Source organism: Epinephelus lanceolatus, chromosome 10 (assembly GCF_041903045.1).
Source record: "Epinephelus lanceolatus isolate andai-2023 chromosome 10, ASM4190304v1, whole genome shotgun sequence".
Taxonomy (NCBI): Eukaryota; Metazoa; Chordata; class Actinopteri; order Perciformes; family Serranidae; genus Epinephelus; species Epinephelus lanceolatus.
This window is the reverse complement of record NC_135743.1, coordinates 9,170,473-9,191,901: the sequence shown is the minus strand read 5'-3', so window position 1 is coordinate 9,191,901 and position 21,429 is coordinate 9,170,473. Positions and strand designations below refer to the sequence as shown.

The following is a 21,429-nucleotide window of genomic DNA, read 5'->3' as shown; positions in this document are numbered from 1 at the left end:
TCATTAATTAATGGGAAACACTGAACTCATCAGCAGGTATGGACGTTTGCAGTTGAGTGAGTAATAAGCTGACAGTATTTTTATCCTCCGCGTTTTTCTTTTTTACCACTTAAGGTGAATTATACAGGATTTTCCTAAAAACAATGTATAGACTCATACAGATATAATCCCTCTTAATCATCACTTATGTCTTCTAAAAGTGTGTGGTGGTGTATTTATCTGCAGAAACTCTGCCTTCCGCTTGTATTTTCTTATTTTCTGTGCTTGTGACGTAAATTGACGTGTACCCTCAAAGCGCTCAGGTAATAGTGGGGCCTTATAAAAAGGTAGCGACCAGATGCCAGACCGTAAGCAGCAGGCGTCCCAGAGAGACAGTGCCAAAAGAGACAAGACGCCAGTTGGGTGAATCTGGGGTTGGCTTTTAGTTTCACTTTCACTGGCGAGCGTGTTTACAAACTATAACCGACAATCCTACATAGTATTCTTTTAAACATAGCTAAATATATATATATCTATATTATGTATTGTTTAAAATAATTTTTAATACAAAAAAAACATGATTTTTAAATTATATTTTCTTATCTCTGTGCAACTCCACCCTTACTTCTGTATTAAAATTCATTAAGAGATGAAGCTCTGCACTACAGCACAACAGATGCATGGCGAATATTACAGGTTAGCTCATGCATTAGCTTAGCATGATAAGAAATCGCAGTACAGAAAGGCAACACATATCAAAGTGGTGTTTCTGTACATAATGACGAAATCCAAACTGAACAAACTTAAAATGAATGTACTCTTCTTATTTCCTATGTATTGTTCTTTTAAATTTCCTTTTTATATCACTAAACTGTAAAGATGATGTACTTGGAAGAACATGGTGAAAATACAGCATGATACAATTGAAAAAAAAAAGAGATAATAAATGCCATGGGTAATTTAGTTATAGTTTGTACACCAGAACACACTGACAAGTTTATAATGTCCCGCTCAGTACATATTTTGTGAACAATTCTTCAATACAATAACTAAATGGGGTCCTTTGTGTAATGAGTTATGAGTTTAAGTTCAAAGAAACTTTGGCCAATATATTGGCAAGTGTTTAAACTCTCAAATATTGATAGCATCTGCCTCAAACTCCGGTAAGGGTCGGGCTCTAATAAGCATATGAAAACAAACAAATGTTAACCACTAATAAATTACATTTAAGTTATTTCATTTACTTACGAAAAGCCCACATCCTTAAGTATAAAGCAAGGTTTATGCTTCTGCACACCTACGATGCAGAGGGCTTTGCAGAGGCGTTGCATCCCTGTGCGACCGACGCAGAGATGGGATGTGCACCTCCAAAAAATTGTAACCACATGTCGAGGCAATGCAGACCCAACGCAGACCACAAGAGCTATGATTGGTCCTTCAAACTATGTCATTTCTGGCATTTTGCAAGGTTTCACTTCCTGCTGTAGTACCACAACACCGCCTGGAGCCATTCAACGGGCGTACAGACCATCAGTGCAGTCGCCTCTCTCTTCGTCGTCGTCGTCGTAACATTTGTAATAAGAGCATTTGTTGTTCAATGTCGATCATTTCGAGCTCCAGCAACGGTCTTTCTCTCTTGGTCGCCATCTTCACTGTGACTAGAGCAAAGCCAGAAGATAAACAAACAATGAACGAGCAACGACCATAGACGTCACAGAGTCTATGTAGGTATATAACAGAACACCGCGCCCCCAAGCGCTTTGGTGGAGAATTGCATATCGACACAGACCAACAGGACGTAGAACTATGATAGGCACACAGCAACTGCGGAGCAACTGCATGCACGTTGTGTCGAGTGTACGCAGACGCATAAAGAAACTTTAAGAATGTCCTGTAAGGTCAAGCTACACACACACCAAAACTGCCTTTTTGCCATTAACACCCCCTGACTGTCAGTATAAACTGTCCTGTAGGGACATTCTTGTTTCGCTGTAGTGATATGGTTGCACTCTTACAGAAACTAGGCCAAGTAATCACAGTATCTTCCCTTTAATACACATATTGGACGTGACAGTGCGATCACAAACATGAGGAGACATGAAAACAGTCACTTTCACCTTCTTAATATAAAGTGAATTTCTCAAACTGAAAGCCAGAGCTGTATCAGACTATAACCCTTTCAGCATTATTGACTTGCCTGTGCACATCAGAGTTCGGGCATTTCCCCCCCAGTCTCTCCTGACAAGCGTCTTTCCTGACAGGTCTCTAGCAACGTGGGAGCAACAAGAGGAGGCCGCCGCTTCCTGCAACCCAGCTGCAGGCGCCGGCCTGTTAACTGTGACAAAGTGAGCTTTGTGGAGGCTAAAGCCTTGAGAGTGCAGGGGCCAAAGGATGACTGTTACACGCTGCACTGGATGGAAATGAGGCTGCTCACAGACCCACACACACACACACAGTATCCTGCCCTGGAGAACATGCACAAATACTCCCAGCACTGACATGCGTGCACACTGGTACAAATCCTGCATTCATCACGGCTGGATAATATCTGAGCCCACAAGGGAACACACACACACACACACACACACACACACACACACACACACACACAAGACCGCAGCTTGTGTGGATGACAATAGCTTGGAAAAGCCACTGGGTTCACTGCAGTGTGGAAAAAAAACCTAATTTGAATTCAGATCATCAGCATCGCGTGGTGCCGATGATTTGAATAGACATGTTAAGATGTGGATGTGTTTTTGTTTGGCAGACTGTGTGACTGATTTGAATGGTAACATCTATGCACGCAAAATCTATGTAGATTAGATAACTGTCTGAGAGACTGAAGCTGGTGGACTTCAGGATGCCAAATGCTGCCATCGAGGACCAAACAACTCCAGAATGTAATACCATTAATATTGGACAGTTGGGGCCAGATGTATAAACAATGAATATGTACAAAAACCATGCGTGGGCCTCTTCCCACACATAAACCGGTATTTATGAAGACAGAATGTGAAATAAGAATGCGTGCACATCATGCAAACTTCAGACCAGGCAGACAGACGGTTTTAACTTAGCTAGGTGACATTTTCTACAGGCTACACAGCGCTCTGTAAAATGACAATTAAAGGCACCTTTATAAACTTAATTTTGGATTATTTCTGAGTGATCGTTTCATTATTCATTTCATTTACATTTGAGCCATCATCTCCCTGTTAATGGCCGTCTCGTTTTATCCTGAATTGGGAAGTTCTTTGTAAAGTTAGTTTCAATTAAAGGTCAACTGATTTATCATTTTGACCGATTACAAAACAAAAACAAAATGAGACATCCTTGCTTTGGAGCTGTCATTTTAAAGCCATGTCAATTAAATATGATGTCAGGCACAGCTGCATCATCTGTCCATTGTTTTATTAAAGCCCACTGCTGTATTCTATGATCTCTCTCAGAGCATATTTACTTTTAATTCAATTCACAACGTACAACATATATATGTCATATAAGTTGATGAATGTAAATAAGGACACGACTATTATTCAATAAATTGGGTATTTACTGAAGACCTTTTGTTGTTTTTCAGCCATTTTTTTAGTCTATTTCACTGCACAATAATAAAATACATTTCCAGTCCCTCTACAGCCTACACTTATACATATCTCTGTATCACGATGTGGTTGAATATTATATCTGGCCTACACAATTCAAGTAACATTTTAATAGACCCAACTATCAATTTTTAACTACTTTACACATTTATGACATTTCTTTTTCAACAGTTGAAACACCCACAACGTCATGTCCGTATTGCAATGAATTGTGGGTTATTAAATCAGTAAAGTCTGCACCCCAAGTGGACTCTGTGGAAGTCCGCAGGAAGTCCGCTTGAGGCCCCTTGCGGACTGGCTGAACTGTGGATTTGAACAGTCCTAAGCACTCGCAGACTTCCCATGAACGCACCCGCAAAGTCAGTGAGTCTGCAAGTGTAGTGAAGTCTGGACATTTGGATTCAGCCAAGGAGGCACAAAATCAAGCAATGGGAAAGGCCTCCTGACTGTCAATGTGACCACTTCCTGTTTCAAAGTAAAAGCCCTTGTTTCAAAATAAGAGCTCTCTAGTGTTTCACACACAGTCCAGCCATATATGGGGTTTTGTCCTATTCTTGAGAAAGTATTTGACCAAACAAAATTACTCCACTCTCAAGTATTGTGTTTTAAATTCCATTTGATTTGTTACCAATTACAAAACACTCAAAAGTAACTGAAGTACATATTTTCAATTACATGCAACAGAATTACTGCCCATCTCTGGTTACTGTCTTGCATGGAGGCTCCAAACAAAGAGAAAATAATGTCGGCTGATTAATCAGTACCAGCTTTTTCCTGTTCCAAGCTATCATAATCATATCAGCCTTTAAAATTCACAATCATTCAATCTCTGGTTTCAACATGAGCGCTATGAATGATCATCCTTTTGAGGTTTAATAGTAATTTGAGATTTTACCGTGATGATGGTTTGCAGGAACATCATGAATTAGTGGCAAGGACGCTGCAATTAGCCACAGCCATGTGCAATGACAGCTGCTCTGGCACCATTGGAGAACCTCAACGATATGAAACAGTTGGTGAAAATTGCACTTTCTTTACCATATGTCTCACTGACAGGTCTAATATCGATATGCAAATGACGTTTAAGGGGGTCTCTACATCCATTTATGGCGAACTATGGGTGTGGAAATGAGGCTCCTGCTCATGCGCCCAGCGCCATAGTGATTAAGATTTATTAGGCAGAATAAGTCATGTGCACAGCCTTATAAATCTGACAAAAAGAATGCATAAACACATTTGTCTTTGTGCTTTTACACTTAGTCATGATTATACACAGAGTTTTATGCCTCTGGCCCCTGATGTTTGTGGACATGTTCCAGAAAAAAGTCTTGAGGAAAGGCACTCTTCTGCAATGACATCCGGAGACACATATCTTGGTGACCCATGAAGCAGGTCAGTGTGTCCTGACATGCTGTCCAACAACAAGCATACAAATCATGTAAACATGCTTTACATTTGAACACAACCCTGACTCCGACACACAAACAGACTTGCACCAAAGTGTTTATAACAGCAGAAGTCTGAGAGGATGAAAACGGAGTGCTGAACTCCAAACATGACATAAAAGACAAAAACAGCACTTAATCAAAGTTTGAAGCTCAGGATCAGAGCAGAAACTTCAGCACAACATGCTATGAGTGGAAAAACACTGACACAACTCTCCACAATCACAAGACAAAACACACAGCATGTGAAGTAATAAAAACCCGACTTTACAAAATCAGTTCCCACAGATTTACAAAACCAACGATGTTACAGACAGTGTTGACACGAAGCATCATACAAGCATGCAAAGGCCAAAAACACGCTTCTTCTCACCCCACCCTGCTTCCCGAGGTCATCCTGGTCACTTAATGGAATAACTGAGTCAGCTGGCTCCACTTCACATGGTATAAAACACATGGACTTGTGCTGACCAAGTTAGATGAAACGCACATTTAGTCTGCCCGATACAGATCTTTAAAACGGGGTTAAAAATCTAATGATATCTATCTATCTAATGATAATTGAAAACTTGCTTTCCCTTTGTGGGGCCTCTCTACAACTTGGACAGGACAAGGGCTTTTTGTTTGAGTGGTTTATTAAATCCTGCACGCATTCTCCAACAAGAGATAACATCCACCTTTAGGAGGTGGCTGTGGCTTCCTGCAGATTTTGAGATTAGATATTAGGCTCCTCCTGTCTAGTGCTTCTGCGAAGATCATGTCAAAATGAAACTTAAAAGTGTTTCTAGGGGAGTCATGTTTGTAGAGGTGATGTCTGCTTTTGACAGTTAGCTCACGGTCATATCTGGTGACGCAACAGCCTGTGTTTTTAATAAGCACAGTTTTTATCTCTGTTTTGAAATCAGACATTGTTGACTCATGAAATTATTCAGTCCTCTCTACGATCATCAAGATAGGAAGCCGAAACTGAAATTGCCCATCTCCTGAACATATACCCCTTCACTATTATTTTCTAACACAATAACAAGTACTGATGCAGTAAGTATTGTAATGATGACATCATCTTTAGTCCATTCATCCATCCATTTTCATCCACTTATCCGGGGCTGGGTTGCGAGGGCAGCAGGCCAAGCAAAGCACCCCAGACGTCCCTCTCCCCAGCAACGCTTTCCAGCTCCTCCTGGGGGACTCCAATGCGTTCCCAGGCCAGATGAGATACATAATCCCTCCAGTGTGTTCTGGGTCTGTCCCGGGGCCTCCTACCAGTGGGACGTGCCTGGAACACCTTTAACAGGAGGCGCCCAAGAGGAATTCCTGATCAGATGCCCGAACCGCCTCAACTGACCCTTTTCGACAGGAAGGAGCAGCAGCTCTACTCCGAGCTCCCTCCAAATGTCTGAGCTCCTTACCCTTTCTCTAAGGCTGAGCCCAGCCACCCCACGGAGGAAACTCATTTCGGCTGCTTGTATCCGCAATCTCATTCTTTCGGTCACTACCCAGAGCTCATGACCATAGGTGAGGGTTGGGACGTAGATGGACCAGTAAATCGAATGCTTCAACCCAACCAATGCTGACTCAAATGACACCACATGAGGCAATTTATCAGACTTCACACAGCTCCCTCTGAAGCCACAAAAGACATAATACAACTCTTTTCTCTCTAAGACCTGCAAACAGACTTGCATGCGTTTCGTTCATGTGCTAACTGGCTAACTAGCATCTTGAATCTGTCCTGCCGGTATTCCATTTCCCATTTTTTAATGACAAACACAGATGACAACCATCTGCTGGTGTGAAGAGATATTTCCTCTCATGCAGGTGCAGAATGTTCGTGCTAGTTGGCTGTAGTCTCTGTGGTGCATTCAAGTGCAACTTTTTGGCAGAGACACAGACGATGTGAGGTGACCCAACAGTTGGCCTTCGTCGCCACTTGTCCTTTGATGTTGGTTTGGTGTGTCTAGGCTTTTAAAGGCTATTTACTCAGCAAACATTGGGAGGAGTACAAGAATAATGACATGAAGATTTTTCTTTTGACTGCTCATGAGATTAACAGCAACTGCACAAACCTCCAGACAACCGTTGCTACCTGAAAGTCCTAAGGCAATTCTGAACTGACCGTAACAAAACTTCCTTCCTATTTTTTGTTCTTCTCTTGACATCTGAAATTCTTTCCCTTTCTTGCGTGATGTCGTCATGTGACCTTTCTCAATGGACGTCTTTATCTGCCAGAGGCTGACAATAAGAAGGCTATGCAAGCGAGCATGTTGCCCACACAGATGGACACATGTGCCTTGTACTGCATGTTCTCATTCTGCAGCTCAAGCTATGAAGCGTTCCACTGTCCTAGAACATGGTCAGCCCAAAAAGCACTTGACTCCACCAGAGGGTTCACTGATGGTTAATGCACTATTTCTATACAGATAATATGTTTATTTGGTACTTTTACAGTTCATATTCATGAACTCAAAAGTAGCTGTCTGGCACGTGGCGATTATAGTTAATCATATAAAATTTAATCTGTGATGTCTCAACATGCTGCTTCCACCTGTTTGCTCTTCACACTGGTGATAAGACGACTAAGAACATAGCAATTGACGAGGTATTTCACTGCTGGAAAGACAGCCTTTGAATAAAACTAGGATGTCTATGCAGTAGAAAGATGCAAATACTTTTGAAATTGGTGCTACGTAACCGGAGAAAACAGAGACAAATGATGCTTTCACTCATGAGGTAGAAAACCTACAACTACCAGAGTGCAGTGCACTGCGCCATCCCAGACTAATAAATGCTCCTGCTGGTGGGTGATATAATGCAAAACACATATGTTTGAAACAATGGTGGCCAGCTGGCAAGGAATGATCACATATTACAGTTCAACAGTAAGGTAAAACATGTTTCTGAGAACATTTGAGTTGAGAAACAGGCAACTCAGTGACAGCATCTTGGTTTATATTTGATCAGCGCTGCCTAGTTTTACCATCAGGAAACAATATGGTGCCCACTTCCTGTTCACAAACTCTCACTATTACTAGGGATTGGAATAACCAGAGGATCCATGATACGTTATTATCACGATACAATATTATTGCGATTTTAAATATGCTGTGATATGCTGAGTATTGCGATAAAATATATTCTGATTTATTACCTTTTTTCAAATGCAAATTATGTCCCCGAAGAAAAAACATCAATACTTGGCACTGTGTGACGATATGATATTGCCACACAAAAATATCACGATACTTTGCTGTATTGATTTTTTTCCCCCACCCCTTGCTATTACAGCTGAACACGGCACTAAAATATGTTTCCAAAAAACACTGTAGGCGAGAAAGAGGCAATACAGTAACATAATCTTGATATATATTCAATCAGCACTGCACAGCCAGTCTGAGTTTGAGAGATAAAAGAGAGAGGGACGGGTCTCTCGCTTGATCTGCTTCTATACTCTGTGTCTGCAGTGGTGGCACGGGTGGCAGGCAATATGAAAATGCAGACGTACAGCCTGAAGTTTGAGCAACAGCCCGAAGACCAGAGAAACTCTGCCAGACTATGTAAATTACATCATCAGGCAGGGCTATCTAGGCACTGGTTAGATGGAGGGAAGTTTCCCCACAGTCCATTTCCACATACTAGCCACACTGTTTTGATACAAAGCTGGTTGCAAATTGGCAAGGTACCCCTTTAAGAGAGCCAGTCTTTCAAGTTAGGGTACTAAAGGTATCACTGAGTGTCTAAGATGTGCACTGCGTTAAAGTATGGTCTATTAAACAACTGTCATCGGAGGAATTGGGTTTCTACAATTAATCTTTTCTTATTCTTGAACATGAGTTTAGAAGGAAACTCTTGCTCTCTGTGGGAGACGGACAACAAAACCAGATGTCTGCTGCCACTTTGTTAAAATATCTCAATGTGGCATCCAACAACAGTTATTCAAAACAAAAACAACAACCAACAAATGACGAAACACGCCAACAAAGGGAGTCCTGATTTTCAACAGTAGCACACGTTTAGGCTGTACTTTTTCCTTTAACTGCATTAAAGCTGAAACACTTCGACAATCACCACTGATTAGTTCTTTAAAGTTAGTTATCAGGCATGAGTTCCACATAAGGGTGTCATGATATACCAGTACTGATGATAACCATGATATTAAACAATGAAATGTTGATATCATGTTAATAAATCACATACAATAATATCATGTCCGGTGCCTCTTAAATCATTTCTGTTTCTTTCCCTTCTTGCTTTGTCTCCCTCCGTCAACACCATCTGGTTGCCTTTTCTACATTTATTAAGTGTATCTGCTCTTATTGTAGGACTTTATACAGTTATGGTTATAGACTAAACAAAGTTGAATTTGACTGACAGCATTATAATATTTCTTAGTTTAAAAAAAAAAAATGGACGAGGTAATCATATAGTGAAAATCTGGTATTGTGCCAGTCCTAGTTTCAAAGGTTCCAGCTTGCAAAATGTGAATATTTTAGACTTAGGGCCTGCCCCAATACTAATATAGATTGGAGTTGACAGAAAGCTAGCCAACTAGCTAACGTTACGGTCGTCAGGTTACATGTTATCTAGCTAGCTAGCTCGTACTATCTGGCGTCTGTCATCTGTCCTGTTCTGCAAAACTGTGTATGCCAGCTAGTATAACTATGCTGCCTCGTAATATTAGCTGGTTAGCTAGCTAGCTAGCAGAAGTCCCCTGTCGTACATATCTTATTACTCTAATGGTACATTAGTAGCAAGCATAATAGAGTGTGCCAGGGCTGATGTCAAAACCCGGAAGTTTAGCATCATGCTGGTTCCCGGAAGAGAAAATGAATGTGATTTTTGCATTGCGTCTTGGAGTATGTCAGAAAATAAGCTCTGTGGCTAACACAAGTTAAAGGTTTTGTTCAGCGAGATAATCTTCACATATGAACACCTTTCATACCACATTTGAAGCTTAAATGTGATTGCCAGAAGTAAAAAACATTAGGCTTTAACGGACTACATGACTACTCCACGGACGCATGACTCTTGACGTCACCGCCACTAAGCTTTCAACTGATTTCAGCTGCTTTATTTTAAAAACATTGTATAATGGGGAAATCGGACTGTTTAAGCTAAATAAGAAGCTGTAATGGCGGACTGCCAGCACTCTCCCCTGTTCGGGGGTGATGACGTTTAATGTCCCCGACAGGGTTTGTAGTCGTATTGAGCAACTTGTTAGCAACCGCCTTTTTTACGATACATAAAAGCTTCAAAATTCACAAGTAGGGTATTTACTGACGTGTTTTATGTCGTAGAACAAAACCTGAAACTCGCTTAAGCTTTTGTTAACCACAGACCTTATTTGAGGCATTTTACCAAAATCCCATTCAAAAAACGTATTGACTTTTAGACAAGAGAACCGGAAGTGCTAAAAGCACTAACGGAGTTCCGGGTTTACTGGCACACTCTATAGTAGCTAACGTTACCGTTGAGTTGTAGATGCCAGTTGGAAATGTAGATGGCTCGCGGCTCCCTGTTTAAAATAGTTACCTATGCGTGAATGTAACCGATACGGTGACGTACTGAGTGGTGTCCCAATTCCTAGGGAAAGATTTCAACCCCTACCCCTCGTTGCTTCATTTCGAGGGCCAAGGGGGAGTGGGCAAGGGCTAGGGGTAGTGGAAAACGGGGGGTATTGGGATTGGGCCTTAATTTCATTATCTATTATCAATTATTTTCTTCATTAAGCATTGGTTCACCTCCCAAAAAAGTTTAAAAAGCCCCTTGCGTCCAAAACTCAGAGGTACCCTGTTCATTTTCAAAGAAACAAACATTCATATTTGAGATGCTGTAACCAGTAGGGGTATAAATCAAAAGTTTCACCACGACACCATATTATATCTATTCTCTGGACAACAACACAAAGTGTGCTGATATCAAAAAGTCTGCCACAGCACAATTACAATTCGATTCAATTCAATTCAGGGACCGATATGAGACAACATCAGTAAATATCCTCATTATCTTTTTCCTTGGCTGCTAACCATAATCTGACTGACACTTGGCCGCTAGCACTGTTTGAATGTTTACAAAGGAGGTGTGCTCGGATTGAAATGGTGACACAAATGTGTCGTGGGAATCTCACAATTTTTCACTTTGCATCAACAGTATTGGATCGTTGATCATTGAATGTATCAATCCAGATCAATGTATCGTTACACCCCTTGTAACCAGCTAATTTTTTGGCATTCTTCCTTAAAAAAATAAGTCAAATGATGAAACAGGTATTAAAATTGCTGCAGATTTGTCAATTCCATCAAGGACCACCTTGGAAATAAGTGTTTTTAATCATGTTTATAAGTGCTATCTACCAGGATTTTGTGTCATAAATCTTGCATCTGCGTCTTTCACATCTCCTCCTTCCCCACAAATTCACTACTTCCCTCTGACCAAGCGCTCGAGGTTACTTTAGTATGTGACACCTCATGGGGTAACCCTGTACACAGGAACATACACTTAACCTTGTCATGAGATGTGTTTTTTAACTTCCCTCTTTCAGCTTTGAGTCTGAAGTCATGCTGGAATGTTTTTTTCAGTGAAGGTGTTCCTCCTTGGTCACCCAATTCCTGGTATGTGTCTACATTTCACATGAAAGCACTGTTCAGGGTTATGTAACATTATGTGCTCCTACAGATCTCAGGGGATAACTGCAGGAACAAAGAGGTGACCGCTGCTTCCCCTGCACCATCAAAACAGTTCATATCCATTAAAATATCTTCACCTTCTCTTGTTTTAGTCAACCAAATGTTAAATCTAAAACCTGTATCTGTGTTCTTTTAAGATGAAACCCACTTCTCAATACTATAATAACACTTTGAGTCAATGATGGGCATGTAACCGTTGGTACTTTTTGACAAATAAGACGGAACACAGTGTCAGATAGAAACCACTCTGAAGTCACAGCTGAACATGGTCATAAATTTAAGCAAGAGAGAAGTCTTGAGCAACTGTCTAGATGTGCTGTAGAGACATGTGCATGCTCCTACCCCCACCTCCCTGCTTCATTCCTCTATACATTACCTGCAACTGTCTGTCTGTCAGCACGTGAGTGAGTTTATCCATGTCCCACAAAAATATCCTGTTTTCAATCTGCAACTATACACTTAATTTTCTAATCTATTTTAATCAGCTGCAGTGAAAGAAAACAACAACTGGCTAGGTGTGCTGTAGAGACATGTGCATGCTCCTACCCCCACCTCACTGCTTCATTCCTCTATACAGTACCTGCAACTGACTGTCAGCACGTGAGCATGTTTTCCTCATACAAGTACCTGGGTATATGGACAGATGACAAGCTTTCATTTGTACATATTGCTGCTCTAGTTCGGAAGTTTAAAGTGAGGACTGGTTTTTATGTTAGAAATAAATCTTGTTTTACATTCAGTGCGAAGACAAAACCTGTGGAAGCTACTTTTCTGTCTGTGAATGATTACGGTGACATTTCGTATATGCAACCTCCTCCATTTTACATAGCCTTGATTGAGTGTACCATGCGTCTATAGCCCCTTTTACACTGCCAGATTTTCCACGAATGTTGGGCCGTTTTGCCGGCAAGCTGCAAGTGTTTGGACACACAGAGCCAGATTGGCGAGTTGATCCGAGGTGCCCGATTTTCCGCCTCGTAGGGTAGACATATTGGTGGAACCCTTTTAGTTTACACAGACCGAGGCGGCCTTCCACCACAGGAGGGGCTGTTGAAGACTTGTGGGAGGAGCTGTTGATGACGCTGCATGTGTGACCCACTGGTGGTGGATAAACAGGAAACAGCTGATAGCAGGAATTAGCGAGCAGCTAGTAGCAAGAGGGAAACGTAAACCTGACAGACACTGTAAAGATGAGCAACTGAGGAGACAAGGAATTGTGCGCCCTCCTTGCCCTCGCAAACGAGGAGGCCATTAACCGTCAAATGACGGGGACGGTGAAGAACGGGCCGACTTATGAGAGAATCGCTGAAGGGCTGTCCAGCCGCGGCTTCCCTCCCACGTCACCGTTTACGTCACATGCTGAGCTACACGTTTTGTTACTTGCTCACGCCCCCCATTGCCCTGAAAAAGGCACATTCTGTATGAACAAAAGTAGGCAGGCGGCATTTTGCTGCACTCCCCAATTTTGTTTTTATACTGCCAATGCTGAAAAAAGACTGTTTGGGCTTTCCTGCAAATTTGCACAATTCCTATTAAAAGGGTTTCTTACTCATCACTGCATTCTTTATAATTTGGTGGGATGGACGTCACTGACCACTCGCAGACAACAGCACTGGTATATCTTCATCTATAAAGCAATATGGGGCAAACTCCTGGCCTACCTCTGCACCATTCTGTGTGTCAGCTCTGGTGGTTACCAGGTACACTATTCCAAGTGGTTGCTTTTTAAAGTACGCTGGGTTTTAACAGATCTGGGGAAAACTGCATTCTCCTACTCTGCACCTTGGACATGGAACAACCTTCAAAAAGACTGAAAATTAGAAACACTTATATCCGTTGATGAATGTGATGACAGAGACATGTATGCCACTATGTTTGAATTGCTGTTTTGTATTATATGTTGTATCTGTTGCATTTTAAATGTGTTTGATTGGCTGCTACCCCGGCCAGGTCTTTTGTAAAAGAGATTTTCAATCTCAGTGGGTTAAATAATAGTTAAACACACGTCACACAAGAATGTCCTGTTTCTAATCTCCAACTATATGCTCAATTTCATACTTTCTTATCAGCTGCAGTGAAAGAAAACAACAACACTTGAGTGATTTTGTTTCAAATGCCAGTGAAGATTCTCAGTCTACCTCAGGTCATGGTAATCATAATGCTATATCGTAGGCAACTGGACTTGCTTGCGTTTCTTGAAGACGTTTCACCTGTCATCCAAGAAGAAGAAGAACTGAGGAAGCTTCTTGTATGAAAACGTCTTCAAGAAGCACAAGCAAGTCTGTTTGCTTCCAATGGTTTCTCAGTTGAAATTTTACTCTATAAAATGTCAGGAAACAATCAGAGTACAAGGTGACATCTTCGAATGTCTTGTTTTGTCCAACCAATAGTCAAAAAACCCAAAGAAATTCAGTTTACTACAATATAAATCAGGAAAAAGCTGCAAATCCTCACATAGGAGAAGGTAGAACTCTAATTTGTCAAAAAAATGGATGCAACTCTGGAAGGTGACAAATGTTTGTATTAATGGGTCCACCTACAAAACACATTCCCTTACTTATGCCCTGTTTGGGCTGCAAACTGAGGAAAAGAGGAGTTCAAGTCCATGTGGCAGCTGCTTACACTATGGAAAGATGGAAAACATCTCCAAACTGGAAAAAAAATTGCAAGTGTATTTTCGCCTGGACACATCTCCAGAGCAACAATTAAGGAAAACACGCCAGTCACATGAAGCTAATTCTCAGGATGACTTGTCTTAATCTTTCAGCCTCGTGTGTGTGTGTGTGTGTGTGTTTTATGTTTCATTTTCCTTACTCTTTAAACAAGACTTCCCAGGAATTCCTTTGACACAAGCTTTTAAAAAAAAAACCAAGTACACTGATGTGGAGACGGTGAAGACACAAGCAGCTTCACAAACTCAGCCTCAACAATGCAGCGAGGAAAAACATCTCCGCGTCTTTGTCACACAAACACTAGTTTTCATCGACTTACCGCGACCCTCGGACATGCGGAGGTTAAAGCTTTCCTCCAGTTTGTCTCCGTAAAAACGCAAAAAGCTCGCCGTGCGTGTGACAGCCTCGTCTGGGCGTCTGTTTCCCTCTCCTTCGCTCCCGGTCGTCTCTCGGTTTTGTAACAGTGTCAGGTCTACAGCCTCTTTTGCTCCTCTTGCTCCGCGCGAGCCAGTAAGAGGCGTTGCTCGGTGCTCACGTGGATCACTGAAGCAACAACAACACGAGCCATGTGTGTGCAACGCCTGTGTGCGCGCGCGCTACTGGTGACAAGACAAGGGGTACATGTGGAAACATGTGGAAACGTTCATGTGACGAAACCAGTGGGGGGACAAGTATTCACATCCAAGATACTAGAACACAGTGGGAAAATATTCTGTTACAGGTCAAAGACCTGTGGTAAGTCTTACTAAAATAATAATTTAAAAAAACCCCTAACAATCATTTATTCTGCCATACATTAGGCTACTTACTGTGTGGAAGTGTAGGGAAATACATATTAAAATTACTAATCCAATTTTCATACTTCAAAACAGAGCCGTAAGAATTGTGAACAAAACCTCATACAGAGAACCAAACTCATTACTTATTAAACCAGGGGTGTCAAACATACCGCCGGGGGCCGGAAACGGCCCACCAAAGGGTCCAATCTGGCCCCCTAAATGACTTAGCACACCTAATATTGATGCAAATGTGAAGGCTAAAGCGGGATTTATATTTGTGCGCAGACCCTACGCCGTAGCCTACGCCATTGTGAGCATTTATACTTGTGCAGTGGTGTGTCTGTGTCACTCTGCAGTTACACCAAAGACGGTGGATAAACCAAGACGGTCCACTGCCAGTCAGTTTCCTGTATCAGTGTCACGTGGGGTTCGCGACCACCACGCCCCTTTAGGAGACTAACAGCAGGTCCTGAGTCCATTGACTTCAGCGAGAGAAATGAACATGATTACAGATTGTGGCCGATTCTTTCGCTCCATATTCATTGAAGCAAATACTGGACCCATTTATCACAAGCCACATATCTTCAGAACATTCCGACATCACAATGGCAAATTTCAGACGGACAAATCAGGAGAAAATTTACTTTGTTCAAGAACTGTCTCTGTCTCAACAACACACTCTCGCGAGATCTGGCAACAGATATCGCCTCTCTGGTGCTGAAATCAGTGCAGTTTCACCAAAGATACTTGATTAAAAAAGCATTTCTTCCAGCGGATATCTTAGTTACAACATGATTGAGCTAGCAAAGCAGTTTTGTGTTGCTATGTGTGGTATTTATTCAGTTTTGGGAAATCACGATGTCTAGAAAGCATCAGTGGCTGCAGCTGACAGGGACAGCTAACAGCAGCAGCAAAGCTAACATCAGGACGTCATCTGTTAAAAGCCTCCCGTTGTCGGATACGACATGAAACTACTCCAGTTAGCTCAATCATGTTGTAACTAAGACATCCGCTAGAAAAAATATTTTTTTCACGGATCGTTTATTTATTTAGCTTACAGCCAGTAAGTAATAGTAATCCAGTATGTTTGGTTACACCTCCAAAACACAAGTCAGCGGGTCAGGGTTTCTCAAGTGCTGTAAAATATAGTCGATTCAAAACACACATTAAACATGGCTTAATAGAGACAATTTCAAACACAACTACACAAATCACCTTCTCTATAACTCTCAGCATTCACTGACACATTTTCCCCACAAAAACAACATGCTAATGTTTTTAGCACAAGCCTATGGCATTTTACATTGTATAAATTAGCCTAGCAGCTAACGGAGTTTTACTCTACTCATATAAAACGAGGGACAACAGCAACATTTAAAGAAGGTAACGTTACAAAATTCAGCTCCATTACAGCTTTCAAGATTCACTAACAAAACAACTGTCTTATACTAAAGATGTTTTCCAAACAAATATAACATGCTAACGTTATTAGCACAAGTCCATGGGATTTTACATTGTATAAATTAGCCTAGTGACTAGCAGAGATTTCCTCTGCTCATATGAAGCCAGGATAAATCACACACAAGACTTAAAATGCTAATTTTGTGGAGGCTTTCTTATCTACACAGTATATTGTTTCTTATCTGTGAAATTAAAGTAAATAAAAGCTTTGTTTCCACTGCCTAGTTACATTTCTGGAAAGGTTCTACATTTTCCAAATGAATATACATTCTTCCTAAGAGGTGTCAGGTTTAAACAGTGAGTTGGTGCTTGATGTAAAATGCTGCCTTTCCACTGCGACCAGAATACAGCTCTCTGAAATAACAATGGACACTTACTGTGGTCATATTTAAAGATATTGAACAGCTTCAGTACAAAAGAATCTGTATCAGACTTCCATCTTAAAACTGTATTGGTGGAACCCTGCTGCTGAGGCCCTGACAAAACTTCAGACTGTGAATAGTTTATAAGACAGAGGATGACTTAGCCTGCTTCTTCCATAGCTTCCACTTTAGTGGTAAATTATTTTTAAAAAAAAAGGCACATGTAATAAAAGTGAGTAGCAGACTGACTGAATTTGGAAAAACTGAGACACTGTTGAATTTGCACATATTTTTCTGAGGATATCACGGGCTGATCATCATCTGTTTTGTAAACGGATTTTCAGAATAAACTTCTTTACACTAAAAAAGGGAAAAATTTAAAGGTGTTTTTATTTATAGCTTAATATGTAATGGTTTTACTGGTCCGGCCCACTGGAGATTAAACTGGGCTGTTGTGGCCCCTGAACTAAAATGAGTTTGACACCCAAGTATTAAATTAAGGACTTATCCTCTGGGAACCATGAATGTCTGTCTGAAATATTTCAGCCTGGACCAAAGTGAAAGATGGACCTACAGACCATTATTTCCATCCCTAGAGCCACGGCACCAGCATGGCTAAACATACTGTAATGTCTCATGATCTGATGACCTCAATGACCCAGCCTGTGATGTCGCTCAATACAGGAAGTAACTCCCCATGTCTCAGCGAAACTGATTAAGCCTCTTGAATGACTAAATGTCCTCGAGATCACAAGAAGTCCAGTCGTCTCTGACTTATTTCTACGGCATCACATGACTTCGAGGCATGAGAGCCTTCATATGAGCCAGCGGGGACACTCCTTTGTCCCAGCGCTGACCAGGGAGGACATCCTGTTTTCCTTCTGCACAACACAAACATCCAGTTTGTGTCAACACAACTTTCTATCTCATCAGGTCTCCTCTACATTTAGCCAAACCCAGAGCAGTGTGGTGTTAAAACAGTTGAGGGACACTACACATGTTTTAGCTCCAAGCATTCAATAAAAACACGAGAACACAGCAAACCTTCACCAGACTGCTCAGACTGTGTGCTTGGAGTTCACTGACCTCACCCGTCCCACTTCCCACTTCTAGAATATGTTTGCTTGGTCATCATTAGCTATAAATATCAAACTACAAGATCAGAACTGGACTTACTATGACTGAGGGAAGTGTGACACCATGCACTTCTCACCAGTGAATTCATATTCCTGGCAAAACAAGTCATTGATTTTAAGTGCTGCATTTAAAAAAGCAAATAAAATCACTGTCAGAAACTGTATTAGTGTCCCAAATACACCCTAACTTCCTGATCAGATCTATCTACATAGCAGAATACTCTGAGTTCCTACAATAGCAAACAATAGCAGGGTGTTTCCAATACAACCTCCTGTTGTGTGACATCAGCGAAATAACAACATCCCTCCTGTTCACAGCTTGTGAAATATATAGAGACTCAGGAGTAAGAGTCCATACTCATCTGAGAGGGGAGCAAACACAGCTGCTTTTACTTCTAGTGAGCTATCATTTAAAAGGCACCTTTTCAGTCGCTTGTAATGTTATTGTTTTAGTTATCTTCATTTTATCAGATTGTATTGAACATATCCTTTTACTGTAAGGGACTCTGTTACTCTGTTTTTATAGCGCTATACAAGTAAAGTTATTAATAATGTTAATAATATCGCAAATAACTTACTCATACCTAACGTTGTAGAAGTACTTTGTTAAAAGTAGTAATATCACACTTTAAAAATACTCTATTACAGAAAAGAAAAAAGGTTTTACTGAAGTGATCAGCAAAACCAACATAAATGATCGATAGTAAAAGTACTTATTATGCAGAATGGCCCCTCTGATTGTTATTGTTGGTCAATGTGAAGCTAACTAACCACACTATACACTGCTGGGTAATTACATTTATAGCAATTCATCATATTTTATGAGCCAGTCATATGCACAGTAACAGAAACTGTAACTCTCAAATAAAGGCAGTACAGCAAAAAAATAAATGAATAAATTAAAATAATTTAATGATAAAAAATAAAAAAATAAAAATAATTTAATGATAAAAAATAAAAAAATAAATAAAAAATGAAAAAATAAAAATAAAAATAAACACAGAAAAATATAAAAATAAATAATAAAAAATATAAAAATAAAAACAAATAATTAAAATAAAATATATATAAAAAAATAAATAAAAAGTAAAAATAAAATAAAAATATAAAATAAAAATAAATACAAAAATAAAAATACAAAAAAAATAAAAAATAGAATAATAAATAAAAATAGATAAATAAATAAAAAGAAAAAGAAAGAAAGAAAAGGGTGAAAAAGGGTGTCATTTTCTCTCTCAGTTGTGAAGTAAAGTAGTAGAATAGCAGAAAATGGAAAAACTCCAATAAAGTATAAGTACTTGAAATTATAATGAAATAGCAACAGTGTTAAAGTAAATGTGATTTGTACTTTGCACAACTGGAAATCACACACAGGTTAAAAAAAAAAGACAAAAAAAATGCGAGAAAATAAAATAATATAAAAGTATTAGAAAAAAGCATGAAAAATTATTATTATAGCTATTGAAATAGTTATGGGCATCTGAGAATGGGCATGCGTAAACAAAGCTTGACCCGTGATGCTGCGTTCAAACACTGAAAGCGTGCTCAATAAAAACTGCGCCACAGCACATGAGAGGTTCAATACATAATCATATCAGCGTGTTTATTTCCAAGGAAGAAAACTTGGCAGTAATATCACCAAATTATTCGGAAGTACTATTTGGCACAGACGCGTTCAGTTCCTATAAATGGGAGTGACCTACAAGTAAAACCCTCCAGAGTCTCTTCAGGAGAGGAAGGAGTGTGAGCTAACTACAACTCCAGACAGAGAAACTCTCAGTCACGGTGTGATGATGAAAACTATCGCAACACAAACCTGGTCTGATCTCTCAGCTTTACGCGTCCGGTGGGATCACTGCAGGGAGGGATTCCGAGGCGCGGGAAGGGGGGAACAATTGAGGACGTAATTTTCTGGGAATATAAAAATCATAAATCCATAATTGTTCTAAAATCAGGGCCCGTCCCTATTGAACCAAACACTTTCCTCTGCACATTCCTGCAGTAACGGAATAAAAACACCACTGCATCCCCTAATGTCGAAATCCCACCCTCGGGGCAGAGACTTTTTTCCATTGGATGTGGCAAAGAAAAAAGCCTTGTTTTCCGCTGTCAGGAGACAAGGCAGAGAGGACAAGAGCTCCAGCATCATTAACATAAGAACAAACACGGATGGCATTAATTCTGGATGAAATGCATTAACATTTCTGAGAGATATTACGCAAGAAAATGATTAATAAGGCGCACATGTGAAGCCCAAACATGCGCAAAAGACAAGCTACTTACGTATGTACTCCAAGCAGGCGAGGCATTTCCCCACCGCCAGCACAGACCCCTGCATGGACATTTCCCACACAGATCACAGCCGCTTTGACTCAAGTTATAAACTAATGGGCTTTCTGTATGTTTAAATCCCTCATCCTGTCCCTGCAGCCCGGTGCGTCCTCTCTGAAGTCCCTGCAGTCCCACAGCTTCATGGGCTCACAGAAAGAGAATTGCCTTGGGTCAGTGAGGTTTCTAAACCCCCTTACCCAGCAGAAAAAACAGAAAAAAAGGGGGGCAGCTCCGGTGCCAGCCGTCTTCTGTTGGAGTGGCACTGAACCCGCTGCCAGGGGATTGGTCATTCTGTGTGCTCGGTCAGTGGTGGGCATGGGGCCCAGGACAGAGGGGAACACAAGAGATGGAAGGGAGAGAAACAAAACAAAAAGAATGTCACATGGAGACCTAGTTTGAGAGAAGAGGCAGAAAGACCTCATAGTTGAAATGTCTCTGATTATTATTAACCCTCTGTGTAGAGCTTTGGTGTCTGAGAAGCCTTCAGATTCACAGATCTGAGCTGGACTTCCAGGATGGTATTTGATGTCTCACTAGTACCTGAAAGTAAGAGTTTTCGTTACCTTAGAATGAGCTGTTTGTATCTACGTAGGGGGTGTTTCTTAAAGGCAAGGAAGGATCCTTGAATTGCTGAATTTCAAGGATGCTACATCATCAAATCCTGCCTCAGGGCTGTTCCAATGTCAAGGATCCTTCAAATTCTGCCAAGGACAGGATTTGTTTCTCAAAGTCATGGAAGGATCCTGAAACGGACGAATTTCAAGGAGGCTACGTCATCGAACCTTGCCGAAGGACTGTTCCAATGCTAAGGATCCTTCAAATTCTACCGAGGACAGTCCTTCATTCAGAGAATTTTAAAGGATACATGTGTACCCACAATTCTTTGCACACGATTTGCTAGATGTGAAGGCACGGCATCTTCAGGATTTAGATAAATATGTCATTTATTTGGATTAATATCTCCAGGGGTTTTTAT

At 40.7% G+C, this 21,429-nt stretch overlaps 1 protein-coding gene across 4 annotated transcripts in view; it reads right to left on the bottom strand.

Moving 5' to 3' along the window:
• The window catches only part of paqr6 (progestin and adipoQ receptor family member VI), a 37,263-nt gene extending 16,538 nt beyond the window's left edge, over positions 1-20,725 (bottom strand). Inside the window, exon 1 of one of the 4 annotated variants that reach the window (XM_033640323.2) lies at positions 20,406-20,725. In XM_033640323.2, coding sequence (XP_033496214.1) covers positions 20,406-20,466 — 61 coding nt within the window. In that variant the 5' untranslated portion in view covers positions 20,467-20,725. Of the gene's footprint in view, positions 1-2,176; positions 2,318-14,703; positions 14,862-19,938; positions 20,156-20,405 lie in introns of those variants that run through there. The other 3 variants (XM_078171417.1, XM_033640324.2, XM_033640325.2) reach the window with 3 other exon arrangements.
• Between the last annotated feature and the right edge of the window lie 704 nt (positions 20,726-21,429).